Here is a 25,915-nt window from a genome sequence, read left to right as displayed (position 1 = left end):
ATTCATAGAACAGTGTAATAATTCTAAACTTTATCATTAGCTACTTTTGTAGTAATATACCTTGTTTTGGTATGCAAATTTCACTCATAACTGGGATATTTTAATTAAGAAAGACCACTTAATTAAGAAAGACCTAGCAGAATATGGTTCCTTTAGGATTACGATGTAGGCTCTATCTTTAAGAATATTCAAAGTTCAATTCAAAGTTAATTTAAAAGTAAAAATTTTTTCTTCATCTTTGTCATGCATACAGTTCTCTAAAAGGAAAAAAATAAGTTCATGGTTCTATTTGAGTAATGGTTTTGAAATATTTATAATAGGTAAAATGGCAAAAACTTGCCCACCATGTAATAAGTATGATTTTATATAGTAAGATTTCAAATTTATTGCTTTTTGTAAGCTATTTAAACTATATTTTTCAGTTTTACATATTTCATTTTTTATGATCATAAATTCCTGGCTAAGGTCTAAAATTTAAACTTGAATTACAAGCTTTTTAAAGCCTATAATTTAAATAGAGATGTATCTTCCCTAGCCTCTTCTGAAACAATCGCCTTGGAGCAACCACCAGAGCAGTGGCTGGGGCACTGGAAGCATGTCCTGGGGAGCAGTGCATGGCAGAGATCATCGTAGAACTGGAAACATGGGAATTCCAGGAACCATGAATCAGATATCTCCATTGAAGAAACCATTCTCTGGTAATGTCATAGCACCACCGAAATTTACTCGCTCTACTCCATCACTGACTCCAAAATCTTGGATTGAAGATAATGTGTTCAGAACAGACAACAATAGTAATACACTCTTACCCTTACAGGTAAGAATGGTATGTAATTGGTCTTATTATTTCTAATGTTAATCTTTCAAAATAGGAAGTTGGGTGGCAGCAGCAGTTGTAGTGTATAGTAAAATTAGTAAATGGAAAAAAAAATAAAGTCCTAGCTTTTAAGCATATAGTTAGATGGAGAGATACATAGAGAAAATTGAGAATGTAAAACATTCTCTAAGCACACAATGGAAAATAAGCTGCTTAAAATGTAGAAAAATCTCATTTTTCTTAAATACTGATTGAAGCTTTTAATTGGCAGTTCTTTTAAAATAAGTAAATTTATTATTGTATAATCAAATTTTGTTTCTCCTATAACATAGTGAACCTAAAAAGTTCTGGAACTGTAGTGATTCATAGATTTGTCTATAATGAGCTGTCTGGATATTAGAATACATTGAATACAGCTTTAATTATGGCAAAATAATATCAAGAGTATTACATCTAATTCAAATTTTTCTTCACTTATCCAGTGACTGCATTTTCCAAAGTATGGCCTAATAGTTATAGTGATAAACAAGTTTTTTTTCCAAGCTAAAATTTTTTTGTTTATCATTTTTTTGTTGAATATTTTGTTGAAGTTCATTATGGCTATTTCAAATAAGATTTTATTTTCCCTAAAATCTTTAGAGAATTTAACAAAGATTTAAGAGAAAGAACTTTTGATTGTTTTTTGTTTCTTTTTTTTGGGGGAGGGGGCGGATATGGGGAAGAAAATTGCTCATTTCTGATGAAAACTTCTATGCTATTGAAGGTGAGATCTAGTTTGCAGTTGCCAGCTTGGGGCTCAGATTCACTCCAAGATAGTTGGTGCACTGCAGCCGGAACATCCAGAATAGACCAGGTAGGCTGCACAGTGTATATTTTTCAGGATTTTGAGTCGAGTTTAGTATTTACATTATGAGTAGGATTTATCATTACTTTTCAAATATGCCTACTTAAGCATATGTTACAGGGCATTAAAGCAATTTACTTTTAAAGATCACCTTGATTTACTATTTAATATAGAATATTCATCTTTATATATAAAAGATTTGTAATCATTTTATATTTCTAAGGCGTAATAAAATTTGTTTCTGAATGAAAGAAGTTAATTATATACTCAAGAGCACCTGACTTTAAACATCAGTCAAACTAAACAGATTTTATGTCCTTTCAGGATTATTTGCAGCTAGGTACAAAATCTCATATTTACTTAACATCCAGCTTTATATTTTATGTTTTACAAAAATTTCCAGTAATTTTTTGTTCTGAAACCTGATATAGAGATTTCATATTTGAAATATATTATTGAGATATATTTCCGAAAAGGCCCTATCTTAATTCAGTTTTTTACTTTCATAAAAATAAACTTTATGGTATAGTTATTTATTCTAAATTTTATTACTGTTCTTATATCCTTCAAGTGGTTACAGAATGCTGTCTTTCCTCCTGCAGTGTGAATTTGTACGTATACTGGGTAGCAGGTGATGAGGATTATTACAAGACATAGAAAGCTCCCTCCTTACATATGAGGATTCTTTTTCACAGAGCCCAAGTTTGATTGAGGTTAGATATGACATTATGTGAGTTAAGTGAATGGAGCTATTTTATCATTAGCTAAGGCTCTTCCTCAGTTAATTTATCAAGAGATGACTTTGAGTAAGGACTGTATAAGCAGATTAATAATATATTTGTAAATAGCATTTTAATCTAAGGATTAGCACTAACTTCAATAATCAATCATTAGCAGTTGTTTAAGACAGGTCCTGTCTATATATAAAAGTTGTTCTGTAAGGATCTGTGCTCCGAAATAGTTATCCGAGGTAATTTACAATTAATTTACTCATTAATATTAGCTATCCATCTATTCCTATTTCTTCTTCACTCTGGCCTAGTTAATCTATATTAGTGACATTTTTATGGTAGCACTTTTCTATTGTTCAAATGGAATACTAAATGCTTATGCGATGGTATATTAGGAAAATTAAAAATATTATTTTGGAAAGATTCTTAGGAATAGACACAATTATTCTAAGTGTATGTGCAGAAGCAATAGAATATGCATATGGTAGAAAGGGTCCTTGCAGGCAGAGGCAAAGGTTGAGAAATTAGTTTATTGGAATGGTTTTCTTTGATAGGATGGGGCTAGACAGTAGATAGAGGTGATAACAAAAGGACATTCTTTAAACTGGACTCTGGGACTGCCACAGGACAAAGGCTGTGTCCCTCCACTTAGACTTCAGTCTAAGCCACTCTGCTTTTACCAGTTTTATAACCTGGGGCTTTAGGTAAGTTCATTTTAGGAGACAGGAATTTAGTATTACATATATATATATATATATATATTCTTTTGGCAAACTGCTGAGATATTAATATCCCACATGGACTCAGAAGTGTGATATGATGAAGCTGAAGACCGTGGGAAAAAAAGAAGATAGTGGAAATTAAACTCAACTGGAAGGAAAGGAGGTCTGAAACCTGGGTTGTCTTCCTCTTCCTCAAAATCGTTACGACATTAAATATAACAGTTTATGGGTTTTCATGTCTCTGGGTCATAGATGCCTTATCTATAAAAGGAGGACCTTGAACTAGGCCATATGAAGCCTTTTCAGCCAGCTCTTATACATTCTTTGATCTGTTTTGCCATTTCTTTTTCTCCTTGCTTCCTCACCCCAAACCCTGGCCTTTATTTTTAGAATGAGAGTCTTAGGTTCTTGCTGGGAAGGGTCTAAGGCATTTGTCTATGGTGGCGGTGGTAGCATATGACCTTTCTGTGAGTCTTAAAAGCAATGTTGTCTCATTTCATACTGGAAGGGTCCGTAAACTTAATTTGTTCTGTGTTTCCATCTTTCCATAAAAGGTTGAGGTATTTGAAGTTGAGGTTCTTAAAAATACTTCTGCATGGACTAGGGCTGTAGCTCAGTTGGTAGAGCATTTGCTTAGCATGTGTGAGGCGCTGGGTTCGATCCTCAGCACCACATAAAAATAAATAAATAAAATAAAAGTATTGTGTCTACAACAAAAAAAAAATATTTAGGAAAAAAAACTGCTGCAGCTACAAACTGGAATTGGCATTTTAAAATATTGAGTGGTTCTTATTTGTTTTTCAAAATTAAAATCATAGAATATGCTTCATCACTTAAATATCTGGGGAGAGTATTTTCATTTATGACTTTTTGTCATATATGTCTTAATATAACATTTTTTGTTAAAAGTACGTTATTATAAAACAACTTTTAATTTCTTCAAACTTAACCTGATAAAGTGAATATATTAAAATATAGAACTTAAGTCTTAATTCTTGTAGTTGAACACTTCAGACCTTACTTACATCAAGATCTGAACATATTAAATTCAATAAATTGAAAAAAAGTTTCATAAGTTGATTTTATTTATTAGTAAGTAAAATTTTGTGGGTTGGTCTTAAGATTTTTTAATGAAAAAGCTTCAGATTTAAAACTTTTTAGAAAGCAAATGTAAATAGTTACACACATTAATTTTAAAATGTTTACTACATATTTTTGGGAATTCTTTTGGGCTAAGAATTTCTTAACTATAGTTACTCTTGCAGGAAATCACATTTCTAAATTATAATTTAGAATTATAAATCACATTTCTAAATTATTTTAAAATGGAATTTCCAAGTAGAAGTTAATGTTATACTATATTTATTCAATAATACTTGGACATTTTAAGCCACAAAGTAAATATCCTTTTAACTGAGGTTTTTTATTACTTACAAGTTTATATATGGCATATCACGGTAAACAAAGCACTATCTTGCAATTGTAATTCTATGAAGCCTATAAAGGCATGTTGGCCTGTTCCCTAGCCTGTTTCTTAACTCTGGAGATTATGAATTCTGCATTTTTCCTCTATGTCACATAAATAAATTTGAATTAATTGGAATTTTTGACCAATATTTAATACTGAAGATATAATAATATTGTGATGTCTGCCCAGCCAGACTGTGGCATGATGTCACAATTTGGAGTTTTTTCTCAGAAAAATAAATTATGTGACTCTTTGTTCACCTTTATGAAAATCAGTATGTAACTGCACATCAAGTTTAGTATTTCATCTAAGAAAGCATTCTTTAAGTTGTAATTTGGTTGTAGATTCTCTGTTGAAGGAACCACTGAGCTCTAGATAAAGGGCAGAGGGGTGGGAAGGGAAGGGAGAGGGCATGAGGTTAGAAATGATGGTGGAATGTGATGGACATTATTATCCAAAATACACGTATGAAGACACGAATTGGTGTGAATATACTATGTGTACAACCAGAGATATGAAAAATTGTGCTCTATATGTATAATAAGAATTGTAATGCATCCTGTTGTCATATATAAATTAAAAAATTAATTAAAAATAAAGTTGTGATTAGGGCACAGGTGTTCATACTCACATATTGATTGAATATGAAAGAGAATGGGCTCTTATATATGTGCTTAGGTAATAGATGCTTGCTTTTTAATGTTTCTTATCCTGTGTTTAATCTTTTATTGTACTTGCAATATTTTCTTACTTGTTTTACTAATTTTTAATATCAATATTTTTAATTTCCTTTGTGCTTTTTATGTGATTTAGCAGTTTTATGAGTTGACACACATTAGTAAATCTAGTTTTCCACTTACTATTATATTAAAACACTTTCCATTATGTTCAGCATTCTTTTAAAATTATTTTTCTCTAATATCCAAAGTTGGGTTGTTTCTTTTTTTTAAATTTATTTATTCTAATTAGGTATATATGAGAGCAGAATGTATTTTGATTGATTATACATTTGTTTTACTAATTTTTTTGATCCTTGTTGGTACTAGAATAAGTTCAGTAGAGTTTGGCCTTTTAAAATTTTCAAAAAATATTTTTATTTTTCAGAGTGACTACCACAGTACTTTATTGAAATTCACTTTGTTGAGTGAGGTTCAGAGTAAATAAAGTTAGTTCAAGAAATATTATGTTCATTGTGCTTGTACTAGTGTCTTAATTACACTTGGGATAGATGGAGGAAAAATAACTATTCTTGCCTTTGAGAAAATAAGAGCCTAGTTAGATGAATAAAGCGTCTGTGTGGAACAACTGAAAATGATGAGAGTTAATGAGACTGCATGCTACATGGTGTGGTAAAGCAGTGTAGGAGGTCATCTACCACTAATTCTGTATGGTTCACTAGCATTGTGTAATTAGGAATGTATAATAAATGTATACTTAAAATTGGGGAAAGCATTAGCACAACTTTGTTTTTCTAATTAAAGTATATAGAAACACAAATATTGAAAATATAATAATAGCTCATCTTTCTGCTGTACAGAATAATGCATATTTAGATATCTGTCCTATCAGTAGATAAAAGGATGTAGGGTTTTTCTATGTTCATCTCCTTTTTCTTTGGGAGAATACTTCATTTTCAAGAGGAAAAGTTTCTACTTGGCTACTTTTTTTGAAATAATAGAGTTTTGAATATATCAAAGCAAAAGAAAATATTACATCAAAAGTTCCCTTTGAATTAAGTTTGAGTTCCTTTGTCATGCCAATCTAATGTCATACTTGGACCGCCTTGATTTTAGTATTTGTAATTCTTTCTTGGGTCATCTTCAACATCAGGATTACTTAGTTCTTTTCTGAGTTTTCCAGCCTAGGAATTCATTGATGGTCCAATAAGTGCTATGGCTAATACCTAAATAAAAAATATTAAAAATGATAAAATAACTATTAGACTACCTCTTGTAGTCAGTATGTTTCATCAGTATGTTTTAGTATTTTTGCTGTTTGTTATTGTAGGATTGAGTTTACAATCAGTTTCTAAAACCCCATTTAATTGATTCCTTGCCAGGTAATTTGCATATTTTAAAATAGGTTGGGTATAAACTTTTCCTTGAAGATTTTTATTTTTATTAAGTATTTTGGCAGTTTTTAAATAATCATAATAAATGGAAGTCCCATTGCTATAATTGTCCATATTTATTATTAAATATAAGTATTGGTATATTCATGGTTCCTTTAAACCTACATCAGAGCTTTTTATTTTAACTAATGGTTTTTGCATGAATACAAATATTTTAATAGCCTTATTTTAAAATAATATATTTATTTTTAAATTTTATTTCATTTTTAAACATATTTGTTTTATAGCCAGATTTCTTCCTGGTTTTCCAGAAGTCAGATTTTAATCCTCAGTTTACTTAATGGGATTTTCTCTATCTTTTGCATAGGAACCTCTAAACTTCATTAAATTTAAAAGGTGATTTTGAGATGCCATGACTTATTTGCTTACTCTAGGCTATAAAATGATATGGTATGTAGCTGATGCTTAATAAAGTATAAGCTAATAATTTTAAAACAGCTTTGCTGTTTATTTTCCTAAAGTGGGCATTTGGTTCATATTCAAAGACTTCAGATAAAAATGGAAATAAGGGATCATGTAATAAGTGGGCATTTCACTATTTTGTTTGGATATAAGTTTCAAGCTAAAGTTATTAATATATCAACTTTTTTAGTGACAACTATTAGAGTTGATCACATAGTGGTTGCTTAAGCATTTTCACTTTGTTGCCTTAAATTTTGTTAATGTCCCATTGACAATGTATGTGGAATTATTTCAGTAATTTTACAGTGCTCTAGATTAAGACCACACACCTTGCAATAGAAGGAGGAGGCACCTCCCACTCTCAAACAGAAAAAGAGAAATCAATATTGTTTGGGTGATATTAATAATCACCATTAATTAAGGTCATAGATTGACTGAAAATGGGGATAAGTTGAATTTGTTCAAAATTTTCAACCTTAAACAATAGCTTTGAACTCTGCAGTACATTTTCTTTCCAAAAATTTAGAGTAAGTCTAATATATGATATTTTAAAGTATTTATAATGTACTCTTAGAACCTATATGATATATCATTCAATTTTTTTCCTTAATTATATTAACATTAATTTTTATCATGATAGTTTATATTTTATAACTATTTTAAAAATATCTTAAAACATCAAATATATTAATAGCACTTAATCTTCCAGTGGGTAATTGTAAATTTGGGTTGGATGGCAAGGCTACATTAATATGATACTTGTTTCAACTTAGCCTTAATGGACTACCTATTCCATTAAGGATTCTAAGAAGGTTCATAGTCCTGTATAATTATAATTTAAAAAGTATAATCTTTGCCCTCATAGAACTCTACTTATACATTTTTATAAAGTTTTTTTATGGTAAAAGAAAGTAGTATTTATTTAATAGACATTTGAGAGCTAACAGAGTTCTGTATTTAGAATGTCTCTAGACTTAATTAACTTAGAAGTTGAATTAACTTACAGTATAGTGGAAGCACAAAAGATGGAAATATTTGGAGATATTCCTAAAATTGTAGGTCATTTTTTGCCCAAAGGCAATCCTGTCTCTATTCCAGTTGTATTTCATTTATTGTTATATGATTGAGTCTTTTCTATAATTTTTAAAATAAACTTTTAGGTATCATCTAGTCTGACATGATTATTTTCTACAAGAACCAGAGGCTTAATAATTTAGAAGAGAGCACAGGACTCTTTCTCATTTATAGCTATAGCCAGCAGCATGGGTACACCTGAGAACTTGTTAGAAATATAAATTCTCAGGTGCTACTCCAAATCTACTGATCCACACTCCATTGATGTGTCCCAGCAAACTGTGTTAACCAGCCTTCCAGATAATTCAAGTTTTGGAAGCAATGTTATAGCTCATTGATTCTCTGTACCTGTTTCACCAACAAGGTCACTGTTCCAGTGAACAGCTGTCACACTGCCTATTCCTTAGGGGTCTTTCAGTAAAAATCAGTAATGGGGACTGATAGAGTTCATTCACTCTAGTGATAAAGCTGGAATAACCCTTGCTGTCCAGCTTTCTTGTCATCATTCAGTGTTACTTTTTTCCCTTTCTAATTCCTTGACAGAACCTTGTTTAGTCTAGAATACTGACTCTGGCCCCCTAGTTTTAAAAAGTTTACAACCTTAATTTAAACATAAAAGTAGAGTAAATAAATGAACATATTCTTAAGAAAGCTTTTTATGTTTTTCTTTGCTTCTGTGTTCAGAATCTTCTCTGGATTGTAGACCCCTTTGAAAAAGTATAAAACTTGTCTTGAGAAAAAAATATACACACATGTATGTACATTGAATATAATCCCAGAGATTCTGTACTAGTCTCAAACTGTATGGATCCAAGTTGAGAAATACCTAACTTTGATTTCTGGAGAAAGAGGTTTCTTTTTCCCCAACTTAATTTTTTGATTCTTCCCTGTTTTCTGTGGGAATCATTTGTTGAGAATTTAAAATGGCCTATCATGTGTCCTCCATATTTATACAGACACACACACACACACACACACACACACACACACAGGAGTGGGTGGGGGATGGCACTGACATATTTTAGGAAAAGACTCCCAGGCTATTTGGAGGGCATGGGCTACAACTTGCTGTGGTATTTTCTGAAATATATTTTTTCATGGACATTGAGTATGTGTTGAGCAGAGTACAGTATAAATTCATGGGCGGTAAAAAAATCAAATTCCTTCTAATAAGCAAAGGGACTAGGTATTTAGCAAACAAGGCTTCTGACAATGCAGAAAATTTTGTTCTGAGATTTGGTGAAGTGGAAAACTTAGCTGAAAGTTCTTTTACTCTTCAGACCTGCCACCTTTGCAAGGTAGTTGGGAAAGGTAGGATTGCCACACGGAGAGACCAATATGGGAGGGAGCACAATGGAGGGCACAATTTGAATATTCTAAACATTAGACTTTGTTCTGATATTAGTATCTCATGCTTATGATTGTTAATGTATATAATGCTTATGCATTTATTGTTATGAAATTCAGATGTCTTAAATAATATAAAATGTCTGATAGATGTTTAAAGTACGGTGCAATTATGGAATTAAATCCTTTCTCTCAGATATTTATTTTCTAAGTTCTAGTGTCTGTCATCTTAGGTATGTGAGAAAAGTTTAGAAGTTAAACTACTAAAAATGCTCTTTGTGTGTATAGTATTTAAAGAATCTTTATAGAGAATGACAAAAGAAATTATTTTACTGTATTGCATTAATATTGCCAATATAATTATTTTTGATATGATACTTTGGAGATTAATAAGTTGAAAATAGTTGTCCTTCAGTAAGGGATATTGTAGTTCTTGAGATTCTTAGTTATTGATATTTTCTTGAGATACAGTTGCTTAGTAATAATAATCAGATGTCCTATTATATATAAGAGAATTTACATAGTATTTTTAACAGTTATTTGAAAAAATTGCATACATAGTAAGTCTATTTTTTTTCTTCTCTTCTAGGATCGAAGTAGAATGTATGACAGTTTAAATATGCACTCTTTGGAAAATTCCCTCATTGATATTATGAGAGCAGAGCATGATCCCCTTAAGGGTAGGTGACTTATTGAAACAAAAATTGTATATTACGTATCAATTTTTATGTTTATTTTACCAGTTTTTATAGGAAAATAAGCACTAAACTCATCTGTCAACTAATTGTTAATAGTGTCTGAAAAAAGTGTTGTTTTATAACTATTTGTATAATGAAAATGTATCTTACATTTCTTTATATAACAGTTCTCATTGCACTTTATCTTAATGATGAAAATCTTGCAAATCATGTCAACTTGAGTGAAGAGAGGCAGGTTAAGTTGTGTATTGCTACGTAACAAATTATCCTTTATTACCTTACACATTTTCAGTGGGTCAGGAGTACAGCAGCAGCTTAACTGATTAGTTCTGGCTCAGAATTTCTCATCGAATCAAAATCATTTTAATTCTTTAAAGCTAATTAAGAATTCACTTAAAAGATTTAGTCTCAAACTCCAGAACTTCAGTGTTGGCATCGAGGTTGTTAGCTACTAAGCATATAATACTGATCAACTATCTAATCATTTTGCTCTGCTAACTGGATTTTGCTTGTAGAGGATTCTTTTTTTTTTTTTTTTTTGTCTTTCTGATTCTTTCTTTTTAAGGAGCTTGGAAAGCTGAGGGGTCATTAGTGGTTGCTGATGATGTAGTTCTCTATTCAACTGATATAGTTACACTTTGTTTTTTTGTTTGTTTTGTTTCTCATCAAAATTCAGTGTAGTTTTTTGAGTATCTATATGGAATCTCGTTCTCCTCACTGTTAGGCTGACAGTTCAGTGGTGTTTGTCTTGGGTCTGCTATTTGAATAGAATCTAAAAACTCGTGATTTAAAAAGCCCTGTTTTTTTCCTTGTCTTTAGAAAGAAAACTCTTTAAGAAGTTCTAGACAAATCAAAGATTATTGTTACTGGATGATGAAAGGTTTTCATTGTTATTTCTTCCCATCTTTTAAAAAGGTTTTGAAGATGTTAGAGAAAACAGTCATTGCTTCACTATTAATTATTTCAGTATTTTTTTCTTTTTTCTAGCCTGGGTAATTATAAAAGTGGAGGTCAGATCTAGAGAGGAATTTGAGAAAGGAAATGTAAGCAGCAAAAGGTGAACAATAATAATTTTTTTAAAATCTGAAGCGATTTCCAATTTTTTTTGTTAAAAAAATTGTCTTTGTAAGAAGAAAAATATGCCCACCACCACCTTTAGGAGTCTGGAGTCATCATGGTGATAAATTTGTTTCTGATTGGAGTACATTATGTTCCACATGTATTATGGCAACAAAAAAAGAATAAAAATTAAGAAACCTTCCCTACATAGAGAAATAAGACTAGTACTTCACATATATATACTTAAAATTACTCCCTGAGTGCTGCTCTAAAAATGTTTTTTCTTCCTTTTCTTTCTAGTACAACTTCGCTGCTTCCTGCAATGATCATATTGTGTATTTACACACACACACACACACACACACACACAAACATTTGTGTCACTACAGTTTTTGAGTTGGACCTCAGTAGAATCTGAAAAGCAAGATGATGTCAAATGGAAGAAACCAGCCAGGGTTAACCCATAAATCTGTTTTTCTTATTTTTTCCCCATTCCTGATCTTTAGAATAATGTGCACCTTTATCCCATCTCTTCAGAAAATCTTAACCTTCATTTAATACAAAATAATTATTTACCCCCAGGTACAAAATTAGTATTTTATCCTTTTAAAGTGCTTTTTTAAAAGTTAGTCATTTTTGCTAGGCTTGGGGGTGCACATCTATAATCTCAGCTACACATAAGACAGAGACAGGAGGATTATAAATTTGTGACCAATCTCAGCAGTTTTCCAAGACCTTAAAATATTAGGTTAGTTAGAGATGTAGCTCAGTGGTAGAGTGCCTCTGGGTTCAATCCTCAGTACCATAAAAACAAAACAAAACCACCATTTTCTTCAACTTTCTTATGGGATCTAATGGAAAAGAAGAAAATAGGTGAATTTTTAAAATGAGTTTCTTCTTTTTCTTTGTATTAATGGTGGATATTTCTAGAAAATTGTGGACTTGAGTAATGAGATATTATATTAGTTATCTGTTGCTGCAAAATAAATCACCCCCAAAATAAGCATCTAAAGCAACATCTCACACAATTTCTGTAGGTTAGAATTTGGGAGGAGTTTGACTGATTAGTTCTTGATAAGGATCTCTTTTGAGGTAGAAATCAAGAAATTACCTGAGCTTTGACTGCAGGCTTCACTGAGCTCTGGAGGATTCCATCTAAGACTACATTCACGTAGCTGGCAAATTAGTATACAATGTTGGTAGAAGAACTCAGTTCACTGCCAGGTAGATGTTTCCACAGGACTGCTAAAGTTTCCTTATAACACTCCTTCTGAGTGAGTGATAGAGCACAAAGTAATGGCCTCAAAGTCTTACAACATCATTTCGTGAATATTTGGTAGCTCAAGAGATTGTGAATGCTAGAAGGCAAGAGCAGTGGGTACCATCATGGAAGCTGCTTATTACTGAGTTAAAGAACTGTAAAATTGCATTCTGGTCAAGGTGAGAGTTGGTGTCAACAGGAAGGAAAACAGTTAAGGAGATCTATAGAATGCAAAGAAAATAGCAGGTTATTGACCTGAGAACTGAGTGATTGTACTAATGGAAACACCTTCTCACCCCCACTTAAAGGCTAAAATGCTTCTCTGCAGTTTATTTTCATTTTCGTATACTTTGATGGTTTTTGCAGGTCAGTAGTTAACCTCACTGGTTTATTAGTAAGGTTTGTATGGTCTAGTATAGCAGGTGGAAAGGTTCTAATTTTTTGGCCATGTGCAAATGTGAAGCCAAAGATTGAACTCTGAATGAACTTTATTCTACTAAATGTACCTACTTTTGCACCAGTTGCTAGCTAATCCATCGTGTAAAGCAGACATGGTGTCTGCCTATGGGGAATGTATAGCCTACTGGGGAAAGAAACACAGATCTTACACAAACACAGAAGAGAATGTTGGAAATAACTGTGGAAGGAGGCAGTAAAGTGCTTAGAAGGCAATAAAGTGCTTAGAAGGCAATAAGTGGAAGCACCTGATTTAGATGTAAGGTTAAAGGAAGCTGAAACCTGAAGCCTGAGCAGCACAATGATGGAAAAATATTGGGAAATGTCAACTACACAAAGGATCCAGCATGTGCAAAAGCATGGCTGAGATTGCCACATTTGAGGAACTGAAAGGCAGCTAGCTAGTCCTGGTTTAGCTTAATGTTTAGGGGTGCCTGATGCTGATTGGGTATAACCTGCTCAGTTAGCACTTCACATGCTGCTGTCTTTTGCTCTGGATTGAACTAATGGCACTGACGGATCTGCTTTGTTTATTCTGCAGTGGTTTCTCTCTATTAACTGTTTTCTGTTGAACTGGCCTGATTCTAGGTGAAATATTTTTTCTTTTCAAAGGAAAAATAAGCATGGGGTCTTTTAATAGTTAAAAAGTCATGTTTTGCCAAGTACAGTTAAGTAATTTTGTAGTTTAATATTTAATAAATACTTATTTTAAATAATTTGTGATCTTTTTATGTGTGAGTTAGTTCATTCCCCTTTAAACAAAAGAACAAAACAGATCATTGTTAAGCTCTCTTCTCTCCTGCCCCCAGCACTTTGTTCAAAGGTCTTACTGTGTGAGGATTTTTACCAAACTTGCTTATGCCCTCCCCCAAATTATAAGGACAAAAATTTTAATTTCAGCCCATGAAAGTTGATTTGAAAACTGTAGGAGGAAATACAATTTATGTAACAGTTCTTGAGAAGATCTGTCTCAGCAGATCATAATGTCTCTACCAATGTTCCCTAAACAATTAAAGGAAATTCAGGAAAAGGGATTTAGAATTGATTTTTTTTTTTATGTCAACAAATGTTTAGAAGTGGGTGCTTCTAAAACATTCCACTTACCATGAGTCTTTATATGTCTAGTATCATTTTCATTAAGTACTGATTGTTAAATCCTATTTTTAAGACTCTTTAAGTAAGAACCTCTGCCTGTTTTAGGGACATTATTAACTCCTGAGAAAGTGAGGAATTGTTGCTTCAAGGTTCCATGTGGTTGTGGTAGTACCAAATTCTTGCTACTTTTCTTTCAATTTCCTGCTGTTTCTCTCAGTTGGCCATGTAAGATGGAAGTACAGGTCACAAAATAACTTGCATGAATTTCTAAGTCTCCTGTATGAAAACTTGCATTTTAGAGCTTAAAAACTTTTGAGCTGGACAGTCGTTCTTAAACTCTGTCCTAGACACTGTGTATGGCATGTTTTGTAAAGAGCACATTTAGAGAAGCTGGTATAAAGAAGAGCAAGGGCAAAGAAATCTATGAAGTATTTTGAAAAGTTTTAATATATCAATTAAAAGACAGCAAAGTGCAAAATAGAACAAATACCAATGATGTAAAGCAGTTATGTTGATTTCCTCTCACAAGGCCTTGCCTTATTCCCTCTGACAGATGATTTTTCCAAACTGAGTTTTATTTTCTTCAGGTACCTGTTTCTTGGAGTCAAAATTTTCACAATTGCCAGGAAAAAAAAAAAAAGGTATAGAACAAAATCACAAATACAGGTTGAGCATCCTTAATCCAAAAATCCAGAATTCAGGATGCTCCAAAATCTCATAAACTTTTTGAGAGCCAAATGGAAAATTTCATATCTGACCCCGTGACATGTTGCAATCACAATGCAGACACACCAAAAATATTGTGTAAAATTGCCTTCAGGCTATGTGTATAAAGTATATATGAAACACAAATGAATTTCATATTTAGACTTGAATCCCATTCCCAAGAGAACTCATTTTGTAAATGTAAATATTCTAAAATCCAACAAAGGAAAAATCCAAAATCTAAACACTTCTGGTCCCAACCATTTTAACCTGTACTTGAGTGTTCCTTCAAAAAAAATAGTTTTACAAAAATGTAGTAAAATTTACATATTCTTTTCTCTTATAATTTTTGTTTTTCCTGTGAACCACTGGCTTTATCAAAATAAGAAAAAAATTCAGTAATTTTAAAATAAATTAGATTTATATAGGAACTATATACATTTTACTATGTATTTTGATATTGCGATGAATGTGTTCTTACAATATACATAGAATCTTGTTACTTTTACCTTCTAGCTGTTCAGAATTAAGTTCATCTTAAAGTACATTTACATGAATTTAACTCTTTTCATCAGAATATCTACAGACTAAAAAGGAAATTATGAAAATGTGGTTGTATAAGTTCTCATTTTAGAAAACTTATTTGAAATATGGTATCATGAGTAGGAATTTTTAAGTTTTATTTCTTTTTAGGGTAGCTATCCTTATTAACAACAATATTATTAAATTTGAGAACATAGTGAAGCCATTATATCTTCAGGCATCTTTGAATATTTAGATAAATGTTCATTTGAATTATGACAGATTACAATTTAATTTTTCAAAACTAAAACCTGCCAGACAGAAACTATGGTGAATTTTTTTAAAATCACATTAATTCAGAATACATATGTGCTTACTGCAAGTTGCTTCTTCCCCACAATGCATCTTCTTATGATTTTAGACATGTAAAGTTTATGTATCTTATCTTTAAATGGAAAATAACAAGAAGAATCTTCCTCATAATTTTCAGTGATAAAATCAAGTTCTTCGGATGATTAGGCCTATGAATTCTAGCTGCTTAAAGTATTTAAAAGAGTACCCGAGAATCTTTCCTTTAAAGTGTAGCATTTAATCCTTTTTTCAACATTTGTTTTGTTTTCTTATTACCAAAAGTGGTATTTATACATTAAAGAAAATTTGTAAACACCAGAAAAAGATGAATTTTAAAATCATCAGTAATTCTGCAAACTAAAATAGCCACAATCAATATTTTTTAATTTAATTGATTTTTTAAAATACATGACAGCAGAATGCATTATAATTCTTATTACACATATATGCCACAGTTTTTTCATATCTCTGTATATAAAGTAGGTTGACACCCAATTCGGGTCTTCTTACATGAACTTTGGATAATGATGTCCATCACATTTTACCATCCTTGCTAATCCCCTGGCTCCTTCCTTTCCCTCCCACTCCTGTTCCCTATCTAGAATTCATCTATTCCTCCCATGCTCTCCCTCCCTACCCCACTATAAGTTAGCCTCCTGATATCAGAGAAAACATTTGGCATTTGTTTTGGGGGGGATTGGCTAACTTCACTTAGCATTATCTTCTCCAAAGCCATCCATTTGCTTGCAAATGCCATGATTTTATTCTCTTTTATTGTTGAGTAAAATTCCATGGGGTATATATGGCAGCTATTATGAAGACAAACAATAAGTGTTGGCAAGGATGTGGGGGGAAAGTACATTCATATATTGCTAGTGGGACTGCACATTGGTGCATCCAATATGGAAAGCAGTATGAGATTCCTTGGAAATCTAAGAATGGAACCACCATTTGACCCAGCTATCCCTCTTCTCAGACTATACCCAAGGGAATTAAAAATAGCATACTACAGGGACACAGTCACATCAATGTTTATAGCAGCACAATTCACAATAGCTAAATTGTGGAGCCAACCTAGATGCCTTTCAGTAGATGAATGGGTAAAAAAAAAAATGTGGTATATATACACAAAGGAATTTTTAAAATATTATTTTACTTCTAGGTGAACACATACTTTTATTTTACTGTATTTATATGTGGTGTTGAAGATCAAACCCAGGGTCTCAAGCATGCTAAGCAAGGGCTCTACAGCTGAGCCACAACCCCAGTCCCACAGTCAGTATTTTGATGTATAATTTTTCCAATCTTTTTCTATATGTAATTTGAAATATTTGAAATTTTCTTTACCCTCCCCCAAACCTGGTTAACTTTTTTCAAAAATCAGTTTAAAAGTACATGTATGTAGATTTTAAAAGTCAAATAGTTCCACAGGCTTATAATTTTTAAAAATGTATATATAAATGGTCTCATTTTTCTAACCCTCTTATGACTCCTGTTTCTTAGAGGTAGCCACTTTGAAACTTTTTGTTTTGTTTTGTTTTGTTTTTAACTCATTCTTCATGTAATTGTGAATAATCTGTATTCTTATATTTCAAATATTTCGTGTGGATAATAACACATCACCCAATTCTTCCTCTTATTCTATTCTCTAAAAATTATTATAAAAGTATTTTGTTTAACTTAAGGATTATATTACTGAGAATAATGCAAATAATATTCATAAATGAACCTCGTATATATTGTACTATAATATATCATTTTCTTTTTCATATAACATTGCTTTTTCAGAAATTAATCATAATGCTTTTCTGGTTGGTTTGCTTAGTTTTCTAAATACTTAGCTCTAATTTTATTCCAAAATTTATCTGTAAAACTCTTTCAGTTCATGCAAATACAGCAAATCATCTTTCAGATTGACTTTTTTTCCAGCTTCTAGAGGCATCCTTCTCATAGTCCCCTCTTTAGCTGTCATTTGGGAACTTCCATATTCCTAGGAATCCCTTTGTCCTTCCTGTGGAATCCAGATCCTGATCTCCATATTCTTTTCTTAATGGCTTATCTCTTTTTTTTTGGGGGGGGGGGGTGGGGGGGGTCTTGTCTTCCAGTATCTTCTGCTGATGGGACAAAAAATTTGAGCCTTTATATAAATAAAAACATATTTATTATACCTATGTAAGATGATAGACTAGCATGGAATTGTATATTAGCAATTTAGAATTTTAAAGGCACTAATTCATTTTCTTTTAACTTCAGGGTTGCTAGCCATATGATGCTACTCTGAAACCTGTTTGTTTATATGATTGTCTTGTTTTTAATTTTCTTTTTTTTTCTTTCTGAGAGCTTTTAGGATCTTTTCATGCCTGAATTTTAAAATCATGAAATGTGGGTCTTGAGGTGCATATGTGCCTGCATGCCTCCTTCATTTCATTTGTTATTGAGCTGCACATTAATTTGGATGCTTTTAATGAAGATAGTCATATTTCTTTGATAATATCTCCCCTTTTTGAAATATTATTTCTTTTTGGAATTCCTTTTTTCAAATGTTGAATCTCTATACCATCATTTACTTTTATTGTTTTACCTTTTAATTTGCTTTTGAAGAAGTATCCTTATCTCATATTTCAACTATTGAGTTTTTAATTTAAAAACTTTTTGCTAATTTTTAAGATTCTGTCTTAAAATAATTCTTGTGACTTTCCTACCATGTCCTTATTTTTATACATTAAATTTGTGCTTTTTCTCTGGAGTATATTGTAGTATTTAAGTATTATCTTTCCATTTTATTGTGTTGTCTGTGCTTCCTCTGATTTCCTCTTTTCTGTTTTTTTTTTCCCCTCATGTTGGAGACTTTCATCAAATATCTCATAACTCTTTACTGTCCATTCATATTATTTAAAAGTAAAATACAAACTTAGGATTGAAAGCTCTGTGTGTTTACTTGGGTAAACATTTGCATTTATAGGTGAGACCCTCAAATAGTCTGTCTCTGGGCCTGTCTATGTGGTCAGGGTAGTGATCTGTATGTGTTTCTTCTGTCTTCTGACTGGGAATTACAGGCTAGTTACTGGCCCTCTTAGAAGAACCAAAAAGTCGACTGTGTTTCTCTGATTCTTTAAAAATTAACAAGCAGTTACCAATTTTACTGCTTTCCTGTTTCCACCCTGTATCTATCATCAATGGTAACCTGAGCATCTTATGCTTGAGTCTCTCCAGGTATCTGCTATGGTAAATGGCGTATTTCTTGATGGCTTTTCCTATACACACACTGGTTTAGGTTTGTGGCTTCAATGATTTCTGGTCTACAATGTCAGTTACTACTTAACGATTCATATTTACAGCTTCCCAAAATGTGTTACCTGGTTCTTCTGAAATCCTGTACGGTTGTTTGTCCTGATGGAGTTATACTTAAGTTATATTTAAGTTAATTTTCTTAACTGTCTTTTTAGAGATTTCAGAAAGCAAAAGTAGTAAGCACATGTGTTTGTTCTTTCATCATCCGTAGGAAATCTCTGTAATCCCTAATCAGTATGTACTTTGTCAGTGAGAACTCCCTTACACACCTAACATGAGTAGATTATATTTTGTTAAAGATTTTTAGGGAATCATTCCTTTTTAATCAAAAGATTTTTAGGGAATCATTCCTTTTTAATCAGAGTTCTTTATCATTTATTTTAGGTACATTAATTTGTTATAGGTTAATATTATTTAAAAGATTATTAATATCTTTCAGATGACACTCTGATTGAAACAATGATCATACCTGTTTTTACTTTGCCTTGAACTAGCATATATCATAATGCAAGGCAAACAGGAACAGCTCAATAAATTATTGGTTAAATGAGTAATCATTTTTCTTTATAATTCATTTTTCTTCATAAATGCATGTTTAGAGCATTTAAAATAGATCATATATATTATCCATGCCTGTAATATAATTTGTGTAACCTTTCCTTGGAGGCTTAGTATTTTTAATATAAAATAAAATTCAGTGAATTTTATGTTCATTTCCATAGGATAAACTTAATACATTTGTTTTTGTAGCTCTTAATATGTACAGATGCTCCTTGGTTTATGATAAATGAAAATGTTATAAGTGAGAAATGCATTTAAGACACAAAACCTACCAAAAATAACATTTTAGCCTAATCTACCTTAAATGTTCTCAGAATGCTTACTTTAGCCAACAGCTGGGCAAAATCATTGAAAACTATATTTTATAATAGTGTTAAATATTTCATGTAATTATTGACTACTGAAAGTGAAAAATGGTGACTATATGTGTACACCCTTTGGCAGCCTTGTAAATTGGGGGCTGTCCATATTGCCATCCTATTTTTAAGCTTTATACCAATTCATCATTGCCACTGGCAATGTGTGATTGCCCATTGTCATTCTTAATAGCAATTAGCATTATTTTCATTTAAAATGCTTTTGCAGTGAAAAGTTCTGCAACCATTAGTTCAACTTGGTTTTAATATCAGTTTCATGTTAGTTTTATTGTAGTAACTATAATACATTATCTTACTATATGATTAATGGCTTAAGTTTATTCTTTTTTATTGTGTTTCTTTTGTGATTGTACTTTACTTGAAACAAAACATTTTGGTATTTTCTTGTTGTTTCTTAGTATATTTTATAGTATTGATTGAATAAAAATTTGAAAATTTGTAAATATTGTTTGGATGAAAAAAATTATGACAAGATCCTGATTTAAGTGTTAAATAGATTAACTTCACTGAATCTAAAGCAGATTAATGGCCGTAGAGGTAGGTAAGGAATGATTCTATTGCTCTCTTGGCATCTGGTACTTTGGATCTAAGGGTCTTTTCTACATTTGTATGATCTTATTCTTAGGCTTTTATGAGGCATTCATTGAGATTTGGGAGTGAGGTCAGGAATGACTGTCCTGCCCCTTGGATCTGAGCAGAGATTGGAGTTAATCAAGGTTGGTAATGACCACGTTCTAAGTGGATTTTGCCAGACTTTGTATGAACCTTTTCTTTCCTAATTGGATTTAGAAGTAAAGGTGAAATATAGATGATGAAAAAATGTTGAGAGAGTATACCAAACCAATGGGAACAACACTTCATTTAAAGCACATAAGAAAGATGAGCTGTTTACAATTAAGGTGTGTGTGTGTTTTATGTTTACTATACCTATACAGTTTGTCACATATATACATATTGTTTATTTCCACAACTAACATGTAGGTATTCACCCTTATTTTGCCCTTGAGCAGCTCTAATGTATTCTTAACGATTTTTGCCAAATTTCAACTGCTATTAAGTGATGAAACTTTGTAACTCTCCAGCTTGTGCTTTCTTTCTCTCTTTCTGTTTTGGGCTTGGGAGAATTAAAACCAGAGGCACTTAATTCACTGAGCCACATATCCAGCCCTTTTTATTTTTTTAGTTTGAGACAGGGTCTTGTTAAGTTGCTCAGAGCCTTGCTAAATTGCTGAAGCTGACCTCAAATTGGTGATTCTCTTGCCTCAGCCTCCTGAGCCTCTGGGATTACAGGTGTGCACCACCATGCCCAGTCACCAGCTCGTGCTTTTTTTAACCACTATGTTAGAGTGCCTCTCTTTTTAATTGGTAACCCAAGAACCTGCATAGTTATAGTATATGACTTAAATGTTTACTTTTTTCTTAAAAGTCTTGGCAGAGTGTATGGCAATGGTTTTTAGCATTTTTCTCATCACTGTGAGGAATTGGTTGTCAATCTTGTTCATGAATATTAAGGCTTTGGAGAACAGTTTTCATAGTTCCCCCTTATTCACAGAGAGTATGTTTTAGGACACCCAGAGGATCACTGAAACCTTAGATAGTATCACACCCTACATATGAGTACTGCAATGTCATGACAGTCAGTCTATGATTGATAAAACTACTAAGGGACAAACACATGGGTAGCATATGTAGTGTGGATAGGCCAGAGCAGGGGATGATTCATATCACAGTGGTTCAACCTAGGTCAAGTTGAGTTTTTGTCTCCTGGTCTAATATGTTTAGCCATCATATCTACATTTCATCCAGCAGGAAAAAAAGAAAGGAAGGCCTTCCTTTTTAAGGGTAGTTCTCCAGAAATTGAACAACCACCTTAACATTATATCTCATTGGCCATATATTATACATATATTCACACTTAATTACAAGGAAAACTGAGAAATGTAGCATTTTACTCTAGGCAGCTTTGTGCCTGTCCAACATTGAGGGTTCTGTTATTGACATGAACAGGTGGGTATAGTGTAAGACCGTCAGTCACGGCACCACAGGACTTTATAATGAGGACAAATTAGTTCTATAACATGTTTTTTGCCAAGTTTTCTATATTAAAATTTGTTACATAATAAACTATATAACCACTCTGAATTTTTAATAAATTTGTCCTCTGACACAGTATCTGTGCCTTTCTGTATATTAAATGTTAGCAATAGCAAGTCAGTAATAAAATAGTGATTAAATAGTATCAAGCCAAGCTGTGGAGGTTCAAATTCTTCCAGTGCTACTTGCTCCAGTGCCCTATAACCTCGGGCAAATTACTTAACCTTTTGTGACACAGTGTCTTCATATTGAAATAGGAAGACAAAGTAGCAAGCCCATGAAAGTATTGTCAGGATTAAGTGGTTGTAAAGAATTTTAGGGGAAAAAAAAGCCCTTGGAACTTAATAAATTCTCAAGTATTATCAGTTGGTGTAGGATCTTACTGAAAGTAGTAATAATAATATCCTAAGTAAAACAAAACTGTAAGAGCTAACTTGTAAAGGTATATTAATATTTTCACTGTGGTAGACGTGAAGTGATTGGATAATTAACAATGAGTCTAAATTTGTTTATTTAATTTTGAAGTATTATATATGTTGAGAGATTTTTCTGTGTGGGTAGCTATATAATCTTTTAGAACATACATACAAATATACATTCATTTCCAAATAGGTAATTTTCTTTTAAACTTTCTTAATTTGGTATACTTTTTAAGTCTACTCAATGCCAAGGTGTCAAAAGACTATTAGTGGTACAACTATCTTGTTGTTACCTCTCTCTTGGGATAAGTGAACAGTCAACCTGTTAGAAAATTATTATGTAGCAGTTAGTTGGAAATGTTTGTCTTTCAGAATGAAACCCAGGGAAAAGGCTCTGCTTACTTTATTTTTCCAGGAAGTCTTGCCTTGCTGGGTTTGGTTAAATGCATCTTTGTGTTTTGTTTTCTTTTGTAACATCCTGTACTCTTTTAGCACCTGGCAAATTTGATTGAAATTATATATTTGTATCTCTCTCTTTTACGATATCACAAGAGACTATTTTTTTTAAATTTTTAAATTTGTACTAATTAGTTCTATATGACAATAGAATGCATTTATGCATTTTGATATTCATAGATGGGATATAATTTCTTATTTTTCTGGGTATACATGTTGCAGAATCATATTGGTCATGCAGTCACATATACATAAAGAAATAATGTCTGTTTCCTAACCCCATATCCCCTCTCCTAACTCCTAATATCCCCTTTCCTAACCCCATATCCCCTCTCCCCTCCACCTAATCTAAGGTTAAGCTACTTTTCACTAGTATCCCCAGCCTTATTGTGAATTAGCATCCACATATTAGAGAAAACATTTGGAAATTTGGTTTTATGGGATTGGCTTATTTCGCTTAGCACGATATTCTCCAACTCCAACCATTTACTGGCAAATGCCATAATTTCACTCTTTAAAGCTGAGTAGTATTCCATTGAGTATATATACCACATTTTCTCTTTTATCCATTCATCTATTGAGGTACACCTACCCTACGTTGGTTCCATAGTCTAGCTATTGTGAATTGAGCTGCTATAAGCATTGATGTGGTTGTGTCACTATAGTAAGCTGATTTTAAATCCTTTGGGTATAAACCGAGGAGTGGGATTGCTGGGTCAAATGGTGGTTCCATTCCCAGTTTTCTGAGGAAATCTCCATACTGCTTTCCATAGTGGTTGCACCAATTTTCAGTCCCACCAGCAATGTATGAGTGTACCTTTTTCACCGCATCCTCACCAACATTTATTGTTGCCTGTATTCTTGATGATTGCCATTCTGACAGGAGTGAGCCTAAATCTTAGAGTAGTTTTGATTTACATTTGCTAGAGATGTTGAACACTTTCTTTGTTTCCTTTGTTTCCTTTGCTGAGAAGAAGCTTTTTAATTTGAATTGATCCCATTTATTGATTCTTGATTTTACTTCTTATGCTTTAAGAGTCTTGTTAAGGAAGTCAGATCCTAGGCCAATGTGGTGAAGATTTGGACCTATTTTTTCTAGTGCCTAAGTCTTTGATCCACTTTGATTTTTGTGCAGGGTGAGAGAGAGAGGTTTAATTTCATTTTGGTACATATGGATTTCCAGTTTTACCAGCACTAGGCTATCTTTTTCTCCAGTGAATATTTTTGGCTCCCTTGTCTAGGATGAGATAACCATATTTATGTGTGTTTGTCTTTGTGTCCTCTATTCTGTACCATTGGTCTACAAGTCTGTTTTGGTGCCAATACAATGCCATTTTGGTTACTGTAGCTCTGTAGTATAGTTTAAGGTATGGTATTGTGATGGCTCCTGCTTCACTTTTCTTGCTAAGGATTGCTTTAGCTATTTTGGGTCTCTTATTTTTCCAAATAAATTTCATGATTGCTTTTTCTATTTGTATGAAGAATGTCATTGGGATTGTAATAGGAATTGCTATTAACCTTTTGGTATTACAGCAATTTTGACAATACTAATTCTGCCTATTCAGGAGCATGGGAGATCTTTCCATCTTCTGAGGTTTCCTTCAATTTCTTTTTTAGTGTTCTGTAGAGGTCTTTCACCTCTTGTTAAATTGATTCCCAGGTTTTTTTTTTTTGTTTTGTTTTGTTTTGTTTTTGAGGCTATTGTGAATGGGGTAGTTTTCCTAATTTCTCTTTCAGTGGATTCATCGCTGATGTATAGGAATGCATTTGATTTATGGGTATTGATTTTATATCCTGGTACTTTGCTAAATTCATTTATTCATTCTAGAAGTTTTCTGGTGGAATTTTTTGGATCGTCTAGATATAGAATCGTGTCATCAGCAAATAGTGATAATTTGAGTTCTTCTTTACCTATTTATTTTATATCCTTTTTTATCTAATTTCTCTGGCTAACATTTCAAGAATGATGTTGAATAGAAGTGGTGAAAGAGGACATCCTTATCTTGTTCCTTTTTTTAGCAGGAATGCTTTTAATTTTTCTCCATTTAGAATGATGCTGGCCTTGGGGTTAGCATATGTAGCTTTTACAATGTTGAGGTATTTCCTACTATCCCTAGTTTTTCTAGTGTTTTAAACATAAAGGTGTGCTGTATTTTGTCACATGCTTTTTCTGCGTCTATTGAGATGATGATATAATTCTTGTTTTTAAGTATATTAATATGATGAATTACATTTATTGATTTCCATATGTTGAACCAACCTGTATCCCTGGGATGAATCCCACTTGATCGTGGTGCATTATCTTTTTAATATGTTTTTGTATGCAGTTTGCCAGAATTTTATTGAGACTGTTTGCACTTAATGTTCATCAGGGATATTGGTCTGAAGTTTTCTTTCCTTGATGTGTCTTTGTCTGGCTTTGGTATTTATCAGTGTGATATTAGCCTCATAGAATGAGTTTGTAAGAGTTCCCTCCTTTTACATTTCATGGAATACTTTGAGGAATATTGGTGTTAATTCTTCTTTGAAAGTCTTGTAGATCTCCACTGAGAATCCATCTGGTCCTGGGCTTTTCTTGGTTGGTAGCCTTTTGATGGTTATTTCTATTTCATTACTTGAAATTGATGTGTTTAAATTATGTATGACCTCTCATTCAGTTTGGGTATGTCATATGTCTCTAGCAATTTTTTTGATGTCTTTGATATTTTCTATTTTATTAGAGTATAAATTTTCAAAATAGTTTCTAATTATCTTCTGTATTTCAGATGTGTCCATTGTGATATTTCCTTCTTCATCTTGTATTTTAATAATTTGAGTTTTCTCTTTTTCTCTTTGTTAGCATAGCTCTTTGTTAGCATAGCCAGGGGTTTATCTATTTTATTTATCTTTTCAAAGAACCAGATTTTTTATCAAATTTTTTCAGTTGTTTCTTTTAATTTTGCTGATTTCAGCTCTGTAATTATTTCCTCTCTTCTACTGCTTTTGATGTTGATTTGTTCTTTTTCTAGGACTTTGAGATACAGTGTTAGGTCAT

The 25,915-nt window shown here is 32.2% G+C and overlaps 1 protein-coding gene across 4 annotated transcripts in view; it reads left to right on the top strand.

Annotated features, from left to right (window-relative positions):
- The window catches only part of Cpeb2 (cytoplasmic polyadenylation element binding protein 2), a 69,309-nt gene that overhangs the window by 3,459 nt on the left and 39,935 nt on the right, over window positions 1-25,915 (top strand). For 2 of the 4 annotated variants that reach the window (XM_046423652.1, XM_046423651.1), the window contains exons 2-4: window positions 536-817; window positions 1,581-1,670; window positions 10,126-10,216. In XM_046423652.1, coding sequence (XP_046279608.1) covers window positions 536-817; window positions 1,581-1,670; window positions 10,126-10,216 — 463 coding nt within the window. The remainder of the gene's footprint in view (window positions 1-535; window positions 818-1,580; window positions 1,671-10,125; window positions 10,217-25,915) is intronic. The other 2 variants (XM_046423657.1, XM_046423654.1) reach the window with 1 other exon arrangement.

This window comes from Marmota monax, unplaced genomic scaffold (assembly GCF_021218885.2).
Source record: "Marmota monax isolate L192 unplaced genomic scaffold, Marmota_monax_Labrador192_F-V1.1 WCK01_AAM20220418_F8-fsc00009, whole genome shotgun sequence".
Classification (NCBI taxonomy): domain Eukaryota; kingdom Metazoa; phylum Chordata; class Mammalia; order Rodentia; family Sciuridae; genus Marmota; species Marmota monax.
This window is presented reverse-complemented; position numbering and strand designations above follow the sequence as displayed.